General features: G+C 35.7%; 1 protein-coding gene across 1 annotated transcript; it reads right to left on the reverse strand.

The window, feature by feature from the left end:
* Positions 1-4,458: 4,458 nt before the first annotated feature.
* On the reverse strand, positions 4,459-6,441 carry wor (worniu). The gene is made up of 2 exons (XM_073965376.1): positions 6,339-6,441; positions 4,459-6,245 (listed from the first exon to the last, which is right to left on the reverse strand). Exons 1-2 carry the CDS (start codon positions 6,439-6,441, stop codon positions 4,459-4,461), a joined length of 1,890 nt encoding a protein of 629 aa, XP_073821477.1.
* Positions 6,442-11,342: the final 4,901 nt, after the last annotated feature.

Raw genomic sequence — 11,342 nt, forward strand, 5'->3', positions numbered from 1 at the left:
GCAACTTCGGTTGAAACAAAAGTCCTGTTGACCAGTGTTGTTAGTGGTTTAGAGAGAGGCAATTATTATTATTGGGTTAGTAAGAAAATACCAAGATACCGAAATATATTTCGGTGTTAATTTTGTGACCGTAAGTAACGACAAAAGCTTATTATGTGGTTGCTACATGTTCTATCATATATCTTAACTCGAATATTTCGAAAAAACTAGAAATTGGCGGAAATTGCCCCGCCTACATACCGATGTAAACTTTAAACACGCATACACACGTGTCTATTATTTTTAGCTCTACTTTCATAATCTATACGGGGTTTCCCATCATTTTGAAAAAAAAAATTAAATTTGTTGTACAGTGTAATTTGGTAAGATACTAGACAACCCAATCAATAAAGTTAAAAGTACCACCCATTACTTCACCCCATTAATTTTATAAAATAAAACATACAAAAGTTCATTTTGAAAAAATATATTTATATCATTATTTTATAACTTATTTTAAATATATGTATTTATTTAGTATTTACATAGTTTAATTTCCTACGATTTAAATTCAATGTTTATTAATAAAGACACTTAAATAAGTGGCACATTGTAGAAGATATACACACACGGCGATACGGAACCAAATACAACAGACAGCATATTAATGTCTGGTGATTTGACCGATTGACTTAAGTAATTTATAAGAGGTAATATACTTAGACTAAGCAAGACAATGTATAAAATAAATCAACAAATAAACAAGTATAAAAGTTGTTCGTTTTCAATAATGAAACAAAATGTTTTAACAAACATGTACATACATACAAACAAACATTACATACATATGTATCTACCATACATACAACAGTAACAAGTTTAAATTATGGCAATAAATAAATAAATAAATATTGATTGATAATAATGTAATAAATATATAATAAATAACAAATAACAATAATAATGAAATAGTCGATGTTCATTGTCGTTGTGTTTTTAATGGATTAGAATTGAAAATAAACTTAAGATTACATTGAATGTTAAATATGTATACACATGTGTATGATATGAAATTGAAGTTGACATGAAGGATGCATTTAAGCAGCAATGGAAATAATAAAAAATAAAGGTGTGTATTTTGACTAGACAAACGTTAGACAGACACTGGACCATTTTTGTTGTTGTTTTTAGCATAGTTTTCTTGTTGTTGTTTCTAATAAAATTTATTTCTAGTTTTATTCTTATGGTGACTAATGTGTGACTAAAGTTGTCTTTTAATTAAGTGTGATTAGAATAGATTAAGATAATTAAATTAAGGAAATAGTTTTTTGCAAAATAAATAAGAAAGTTTTGGAGTTTAAAATTGATATTTACAAAATTAAAACTAATGATAAAAAATATTTTAAATAAATTTAGAAATAAACAAAGAAATAAATATATTTTTGGTTTTGAAATTTGTCGCAGAGAAATTATTCGTTAACTTAGCAAGCACAACCTTTATATAATAAATGACATTTTTAAAGAATTAAAAAAATAGAAAAATCGTGTCTGAAATTTAGGAAAATCTTCTTCAGTTTGTTATGTTATTTTGGATTTAATTTTGCATGAAAGAAATTAAATTTGGTTAAAAAAATAATGTTCAAATTAAATATTAATTTTAAGAGAACCAATAAAACAATTCATTCAAAATTCGGAAATTTGTGGCATCAATTTGAAAAGGTTTTGAGTTTGTAGCTAATTTTCCGTTTATAAAATATATACAAGTTTCTTTGGTCTTTTGATCATGGGAAGAATTTTTTTTGGATAACTTCTCTATCGGGAAAATTGACTTTAGAAAACTTCTCAATTTGAAAGACTACATCATAAAATGTCTATAACTAGAAAAAAAATACATTGATGAGCATTTTGAACTCTTCCTAATTAAATGGAGATTATAATTTTTTACTTTAGAAAATGCTTTCATTTTAAACAACATTAATATCTTGCAGTTTTGCTATAAGTTTTGAATTTGTATTTTTAACGGGACTGTACAGTACGATGTGTATTGTTTAATAATGAACAAACGCTGTCGACATCTACTGTCATTAACTGAAAAAACTTGGTTTGAAGCTATGCTAAACTTTGGTTTCCCTAACTAGAATAAATGGATGCTAAGCTAATCTTTGGGTTCCTTAACGGGATCTAAAATACTAATCTTTGGTAATTTTGAACCCATTCCAAACTTGAATAGGTGTAATAAGTTATGGAGTTATCCTATTCTTTGGCGGTCAGGACTAACTATGGGTTTGAAACTATGCTATCCCCTACTTTGGTTATTTGATTAATGTTTGATTAATACAATAATGCTAAGTCAAACTTATACATCCTAACTGGATCTGAAAAAAATAATCTTCGGTATTTTTCTACTCTACTCTAAACTGAAATCCTTGCTACTTTTTGGCGTTCAGGACTAACAGTAAAAAAGTGGGTTTGAAGCTATGCTAAACTTTGGATTCCCCAACAAGAATGAAACTTTGCTAATCTTTGGTTTACCTAACTGGAATAAATTGAAGCTATGCTAAACATTGGATACCCTAATCTTTGATTTATGGTCATATGCTATTCTTTTGGTGAGCAAGACAGTGTTTGGAGTGGTCCTTAGTAAGGATGATGACTATTGTTTTAGGATTATGATTAATTAATACAGAAAAAAAACTGGGTTTGGAGCTAAGCTAAACTTTGGTCTCCCTAACTAGAATGAGGCTATGCTAATCTTTGGTTTCCCTAACTAGAATGAACTTAAGCTAAGCTAAACTTTGGTTTCCCTAACTGGATCTAAAATATAATCCTTGGTATTTTTGAACCTATTTAATCCATGAAGATATTTATGAATTTTTGAAGTAAAATTGTTTTGAGATTAAGATAACATACGACTGAAAAAACTGGGTTTGGAGCTAAGCTAAACTTTGGTATCCCTAACTAGATTGATGTAATGCTAATCTTTGGTTTTCCTAACAGGAATGAATTGGAGCTAAGCAAAATCATGGTTTCCTTCACTGGATTTAAAATATAATCTTTGGTAATTTTGAACCTATTCCAGCCTTGAATCTATTTTTGAATTTATGAAATAAGTTATTGAGATATGCTAATCTTTGGCGTTCAGCACTAATAGTAACAGAACTGGGTTTGAAGCTATGCTAAACTTTGGTTTCCCTAACTAGAATGAGGCTATGCTAATCTTTGGTTTCCCTAACTAGAATGTATTGAAGCTAAGCTAAACTTTGGTTACCCTAATCTTTGATTGGTGATATGCTATTCTTTGGTGATTAAAACGGGATATGAAGTGTCCCTAACTAAGGATGATGAAAACTGTTTTGGGATTTTGATAAATTAATGCTACAAAAACTGGGTTTGGAGCTAAGCTAAACTTCGGTCTGCCTAACTGGAATAAAATTTGAAGCTATGCTAAACTTTGGATTTTTTCTGATGCATAAATGTGCATAAAATAACAGAGAGTTTGACAACGACCAACTGAAAAAGTTGTTTGATGTCCAAAAATGTTTACTTCCTATAAGAAAATATTCCAAGTCAGACAAGGAATGGAAATGGTATAAAATCGGAATGTGAAATTTATGAAAATAATTCGGTTGATTCGGATCTACTATGCGTAATCATGAATATTCATAAAATATAAGAGAATTTGGCATAATGTAATGATGACATTTTTGCTATTTTGTCTCAACCTTTCTGAAAGTTCGAAGCGGAACGTTTTTTACATAGTTAGATTCAAACAAAAAGTGAGGTTAAAATGAGGAAATATTTACTATTCCCGTATCCTCTAAAATCTTAAATTTTCGCAATGAAAAAAGAGTTTAATATTTTATAAAGTTAAATAGGAAATTTTGAGTCTATATTACTGTTCGTGTTTCCAATTGGAAAACAGTTCAGATTTTCCGATTTAAAGTTTTCAAAAGCAGGAAAGATATAACGGCCAAAACTCAATCAATCGTCGCTTGCTTTGTTCGCGTTTTGAATCTAAATTATAGAGGAGAACGACGGCGGCATTGCAAAGAGGCTCTGGCTCTCACATTTGAAAAGCGAACAAAAAAAAAGCGACAAGCTGATTGAGTTCTGGCCTTAAGGGTAGGCTGATTAAGTTAAGGAATATTTCTCTCAACAACTGAATACACAGAAATATTTTTTTTTTATACAAACAATTAAATGAAAAAATTAATTTGAAAAATATTAATATTTAATTAAAAATTATAATTTAAATAATCAAAAAAATTAGTAACATTTTCTCTCCTCATTATTTGCCTAATAAACAAATAAATGGAAAATTTTTAATTAAAAAATAATTTTGTACATTTTTCGTTCAACTTCATGCGGTATTTCTGTTCGGTTAGAAATCCGTGAACTTTCCCTGAGATGCTTAACATAACTTTTAACCAATTGTTGGCATATTTACAACTTAAACTAAAACGGAATTATTGGACATACCTAATAATCACTCATTTGATGGATGAGCGGATGGACATTTTCCTGCATTTGATAATCCTCTTCGGTATCATTTTCACTGCTATCATCCACACTGCCGGCATAGTAAATGTGTTGTTCTGCCGGCTGTTGTTGGTGTTGCTGCTGCTGCATTTGATTATTCTGCGAAGGATTCATATTTTCATCATAGATGGGCGATTGGTTACCACCACCCTGTTGCAAGAAGGTTTGTTGCAGCCCCTGTAAATGTTGCTGCAATTGTTGTTGATTGAAACCACTAGTAATAACCGTTTCAGCGTTGGGGTGGTGTGTTGGTGACAATGATGCCGAAGATTCATTACCACTATGTGGTGGTGAGGATGATTGACAACCATTTTGTAAATGTTTACCCAGCAAGGACATGCGTGAAAATGATTTGGTACATGTTGGGCAGGAGTATTTCTTAACATCGGAATGTGTTTGCATGTGAGCTCTAAGATTGGAACGATCAGCAAAGGCACGATTACAATGTTGGCAACTGAAGGGTTTCTCCCCGGTGTGGGTGCGTATGTGACCTTGCAGTAACCATGGTCGGGAAAAGGCTTTACCACAAATTGGACACTTGCAAGGTAGGGTGTGAGTACGTATGTGCATTTTCAAAGCACCCAAGCTAACATAGGTCTTATCACAGTTTTTGCAATTGAAAACCTTTTTCACTTGATTACCCTCGGCCGCCGGGCAATGGAATTGTTGATGTTTTGTTAGCCCAGAGAAGGTGGAATACGACTTGCCACAATCGTTGCAATGATAGCGGGGTACACCAACCGGTTTTTGCATAGATTGTGATGAGGCCAAGGCAGAGGCTTGTATCAAGGCGGCGGCTTGGTCTGTGGTGAATTCTGTGGAGTCATGTGTAATGGCACCACCTTCAGGATTGCTGCGTATAATTTTGTATTCTGTGCTTTCAAAGGCATGGCTCTGTTGATGTTTTACCAAACCCGCATAGGTGGCATAGCATTTGTTGCACTGCTGGCATTGATAGTACAAATCATTGGAGGTTTTCAGTTTTAAATTTAGATTACCATTTGCCAGGGGTTTCAACACCTCAGCACTGTTAGGGATTGGAGTAGTTAAGTTTTCCTCGGGCTTGAAGTTCTGCAGACCCAGTAATGCCCTGGCAACATTGTGCAGATTTACATTTTCTCCCAAAACCTTTTTGGCGGGTGGTGCTTGTTGTATTTGCGTCGCTGGTCTATAAGATAAATCCTCAGGTTCATAGGTACTGTCATAGGGTTCACTGTCTTGCAAGGGTTTTGGTGAAGTTTCTCGTGAAAAATTTTGTGGCCTCAAACAATCTTCATATTCGGCAATACTTTTCATTAAATTATTATTGAAATTCCTAAGGCCATTGAGAGGATTTGTGGTGGGATCATTTACAATGGCATAGGTATTATCTTGAGGTTCTTGTTTAATTGTGGCACCATAAAATGTATCTGCTCTTGGTAGTGGTGGTGGCGAAGGAGTTTTGTTCCTCTCCTCGGCTTCGGTGTTTTGTGGAAAAGGAAATTCACCATAACCCAAGCGGGCTAAACTGCGGGCAATTTCTTCTTTGGTAAAGACATCGGGAAAAGCACGAGCAATTTCTCGTGTTTCTTCCCAAATGCGTCGGGCCAAATCTTCTTTGCTTTGGGCATTAAATTTGGCTTGTAAATCCAAAGGGGACACGGGCACCACATCATCCTGTTCATATTTGGGAGTAATTGAGGCAGGCAACGTGGTGGAGGCTTTGCTCAAATCCACTGGACCTTCATCTGAAAATGAAGGAAGAAGATTGCCAACATTTAGTTTCAAAGTTCGTTTTTATAAGAGAGGAAAATATTTCCTAAATTTTCCGCAAAACTTACCATGATCAAGGCCAATATCTGTGGTATCCATAATATATTCCTTTTTCATCATCATGATGGGTCGCTTTTTCAAAGGACATTTGCTGTAGTTAAATTTATCCATAATGGCAAATGTTGTTGAAAAAGCTCTTAATAATCCAATAAAGGCAAATTTGTTTTTTTAGTTTGATCACTTTTCACTCTCACTTTTAATCGTTCTCTTTCTCTTCATAGAGTCTTTTTTTGTAAATTTATTAAAATTATTTTTACTAATATTTTGAAATTTCTTAAAATCTCACTTTCAATGTTCTTCGTTTGATGTTTGTTGCACGAATGATGTAATTGCTCACGATCACTTTGATATTTATACTGAAGATTCCAGGATCATTCTCTGAAAACATACCCTAATTGAAAACTGTTCTAAGGATTTTCAACCCTCAACCTCCCCTTTTTTAACGGCTGGGGTAAAATGTGTGACAAACAACCCAAAATTGTACATACACATTGAAAGGCCGCCAGGTTTATACTTCCGATTTTCAAAGCATCTTTCGTTGGTGGTGGCAGAAACCAAATCCAAACACACTGCACATTGACGACGACGATCTTTAATTTCAACCACCTAATTGTTCCAATATATTCGCACACACAAGCACACTCGCTAAATATGATCACTGCGTTGCGCAGGCGCGCACACACCAAAAAATCACCAGATGTTCTTGTTGGTGCTGGCAAGAAAGCAAGCTGCTGCAGATTTCAACGCTTGAGCTGGTAGCACGTGCCTTTACCCAGCCATAGAGAGCAAGAGACACATTTGGACAAGCATGTGTGCAATGATCAGCATCACCATCATCATGATTACAAACTCCAACAACAACCTCATAATGATTATACACATAATGATGTTCAGCCAACGAACCTCTCCAAGATGTGCAACAGAGATTTTCAAGATTTTTGTAAACTCTTAAGAAAATTTCCCCTATTTCTTTCTTGTGCTCATTTGCTAACACCTGGACACAGTCATCAATCGATTGATTGTTTCTTATTGTACTCTTCTTTAAGTAAATTATGGTATATGGGTGGAGTTGTGTCTCTTTTGTTTTACGGATTTATTTTCTTAAACATTTGACTCTCTTCACAGCTATTTTTGTATGGCCCAGCAGCTGGCATAAAATTTGTCTCGTGCTACAGTGCTCCACTCTAATCGGGTGGGTGATCTTCACCAATGCTTGCATGCTCTTTACCTGCAGGTATCCACAAGAGAACGTGCTATAATTAACTAAACATCTGCTAACTCTTCCATTGGAAAAGAGTAAATACTTTGGGGGGTTTCTCCATAAAATTGTCGTAAAAAGCTCTTCCTATGTTTTCAAGCTCTTAAGTTTTATGTTTCAATTTCATTTGGGGAACGACTGGAACATGGCGGAAATGAAAGGTTAAGAGTGGGTTTTTAACTTAATGTTGCTCTTAGGTTTTATTGCTTTCAAAGAGTGATTCCAACAATTTGATTTTCAGTAATGAAAACTCTTATGTATGGTATCCAAAGCTCCATTACAAGATTCTAAAAGCAACGTCTGTTGGAGGATTACTGAATATTGCAGGTACAGTGTGGTTCAACAATGTGGATGAGAAACTGTAATTGATATCCCTTCCTATATCATATGGTGTACTCGGTACACGCAATTCTGTTTATCGTGTCGTTCAATGACCGCCTCTAGGTCAACTTTCATATCCGGGATCGACAGAAAATACCATTCCTCCTACCCCCCACGTTTACAAAATTTATGACGTTTGCCTTGTACAAATACTGACAGAAGTCGAATAACTAAAAAATCATCATTTTGGCGTTCCTCAGTTAAAAAGAAAAGGCTACAATCGGACAAAGCGGACCATGTAATTTCCTACACCAGTATCTTCCTGCTGTTTAAAGACTTGTTCACACAAAAGTTATGGTCCATTATCCGCTCATTCTCGAAACTGTATCTTAATAGGAACGGATAGTGGCGGTTATTGTACGTAGATCTATGTCTACAATTTTTGGTATAGAAGTTTCTTGCCCGGTTTTTTAGTAAGAAAATGTAAAACCTTAAAAATACCGAAGATCGAGTGGTACGCTTCTATGGAACCCGTGGACCTATACCGATAATTCTCTTTTGGAATATTTTATAAACCCGTGGAAAACAAAATAACAAATTTCAGCAACCTTCAAAATTACGAAAATCGGGAGGAACCGTTCTATGAGGGCTATATCGAAACGTGAACCTATACCAACAAATTTCAGTCAGAAAGGCTTTTACCTCCAACAAAGACTAAATACCAAATGTAAGCCATTTCGGTTGGTTGCTGTGGCCAGATTCTTCAAAATACCGAAAATCGGGAGGAACTATGGGGGCTATAGGAAGGCGAAGACATACACCGACAAATTTCTGGCAGAAAATTGTATACACCCTACGAAGACAAAGTACCAAATTTCAGCCATTCGGTGTGATAATGAGGCTAAAACCTTCAAAATACCGAAAATCGGGAGGTATGTTCGTTGGGGTCTATTAAGGCGTGGACCTATACCAACAAATTTCATATGGAACGACTAATACCCCAAATAAAGGCCAAATACCTAAATTCAGCAATTTCGGTGAAATATTAAACCACAACCTTCAAAATACCGGAAATAGGGGGTACCGTTCTATGGGGGCTATACCAAGGCATGGGTCTGTACTGACAAGTTTCTGGTGGAAAGGTTTATAACGTAAATACCAAATTTTAGACATTTCTGAGGAATATTGAGGCCACAACCTTCAAAACACCGAAAATCGGGAGGTACGTTCTGTGGGGGCTATATGAAGGCGTGGACCTATACCGACAAATTTCTGGGAGAACGTTTTATACCCCCGACGAAGACAAAGTACCAGATTTCAGCCATTTCGGTGTGATAATGAGACTAAAACCTTCAAAATACCGAAAAAACGTGGACCAATATAGCCCAATACAAACATCCTAGGAGTTATAGAAACTTTTGTACCAAATTACAAAGCACTATCTTAAAAATTGCGAGCTGTATCGTGATTTCAACAGACGGACGGACAGGCATCGTTATATCGACTTAAAATTTTACCTGATCAAGAATATATATACTTTATAGGGTCTCAGATGAATATTTCGATGTGTTACAAACGGAATGACAAATTTAATTATACCATCCATATTATGGTGGCGGGTATAACTCGATATTATGGTGAAGGGTATAACAATGATACATGTTTGCTTTTTACCTTCATTTGCCAAGCAACTGACGACACGGAAGTCAGCCAATTTTATGTTGATCGAGACTATAAATACTTTAAGGTCTAAGGTTTAAGATTTGTTACAAACGAAATGGAAATATTAATTTACCCTCCATCTTATGGTGGATTGTATAATGAGACTATTGGAGACCCACTTGACGCAAAGTTCTTGGTGTTAATGGCAATCCCGAAAGTAGTTGAGTCAAAAAAGTTGTCTTGACAATTGACGTTCTTAAGCTGCAATATATGGGCGAGGGCCGCATAACATGTTTGGCTGGGGGTCCTATTATGATGAATCTCTCACACCCGTGCAAGTACTAGTACTAGACATGTCATTGTGTTGCCATATTGGACGATTCTTCGTCTCTTCATACAGTCGTTCCACTGATGACATGAGGAGACACTCTGTTGCAGTTTTTATAGCGGCGTTCCGATATGTTTCAATATTATTCAATCACATTTTACTAATATTTGAGGACCAAACTGGTGCCGCACCGTTTTCCACAAACCAATCTATAGCGTTATGTGCAGCCAACAAAATTTATTTCGATGCACTCAAGTTCTGCCGACAGGGGACTTGAGGACATAGTTCTTACATATGGCGACGCTAACATACTGACGAAAGTGACACCTAGAATCTTGGTATTGTTAGTGGTCGCAATTCGGTTACCATCGACCAGGACATTTAGATCTGTGCTAATTTCCGATTAAAAATTCGTTTAGATTTTCACGAAAATTCATAAGAAATGTCACTCTGCACCATGATGGTACAATCATCTGCATACGTTACCATCTTAATGTCGTCTGATGGCGTATGAATACAGTGATGTTTGCTGTTAAATAGTTCCAGACATATCAACCCATTTTGGAGAACTCCCTGTTCCTTCTTACGGGAGAAGTAAAAAATTTTATACTCTGAAAATTATCTGCCATTCCATTTCGAAGGGACTTCCAGAATCCTGGAAACCTAAAAATATGAATTTTGGTCGCGATTTATTGAAAACCCCTTTCGGTATTTATTTTTTGTTTTTGGATTTTTCTCATCTATGACTGTGCTGCCGGCGACAAATTGATCTGTACGATTCCCTTTGCTGACATCCTTGCCTGGCTTTAGTGGAGGGACCACCCTACCCATTAAGTGGTTAACGACAAGGCTAAGAACTTTGATGAGATGCTCAACTTCTGGATCATTAGACTTTTTCATCATTACCATGGAGATTCCGTCAGGCCCCAAAGCTTTGGGTGATTTAGCGTTCCAAATGGCATTCGCAACATCTTCCATTGTAAATGTTTTTCGGCAGAAAATGATCTAATGCGACGTATTACCCCTTTCTACGCCCTGTCACTCTAGTGGTGCGCAACAAATTCTTGATTAAGCCCTCTTCGGATCAGATTAAACCATCTCAGCATAACGTCACCATCGAGGTGACTAAGGTCCTATCTTCCTTCTTTATGCGAATGTATGCTTCTCAGGATTCGAGAGTGACTTAACCATTGCCAACAATTCACTTATTCCGGCTCCAATGTTGCGAATTTTCAGATAATTTAGCCAATTGTTCCTATCTGTGAGCCAATTGTTCCTGTCTGTGAGTGTCAGCTGCCTGATTCTGGGTTCACTGGGGTTGATTCGACGAAGCTAACGACGCTCATTTGCTAATAACGTCGCGTATGCTGGGAAATTTGTTCTCACTTCGGGTATTCGACCAGCAGATATATGGCGAGCGGCAGCAGCAGTGATTATGTCCCG

Source organism: Musca autumnalis, unplaced genomic scaffold, assembly GCF_047663935.1.
Source record: "Musca autumnalis isolate F117 unplaced genomic scaffold, ASM4766393v1 scaffold_2, whole genome shotgun sequence".
In the NCBI taxonomy this organism is placed as follows: domain Eukaryota; kingdom Metazoa; phylum Arthropoda; class Insecta; order Diptera; family Muscidae; genus Musca; species Musca autumnalis.

Excerpts from the sequence above, each read along its gene's own strand:
- wor (XM_073965376.1), bottom strand. The coding sequence starts at position 6,441 with ATGGATAAATTTAACTACAGCAAATGTCCTTTGAAAAAGCGACCCATC. Across the intron at positions 6,246-6,338 it reads AGATATTGGCCTTGATCATG|ATGAAGGTCCAGTGGATTTG; the intron begins GTAAGTTTTGCG and ends CTTCATTTTCAG.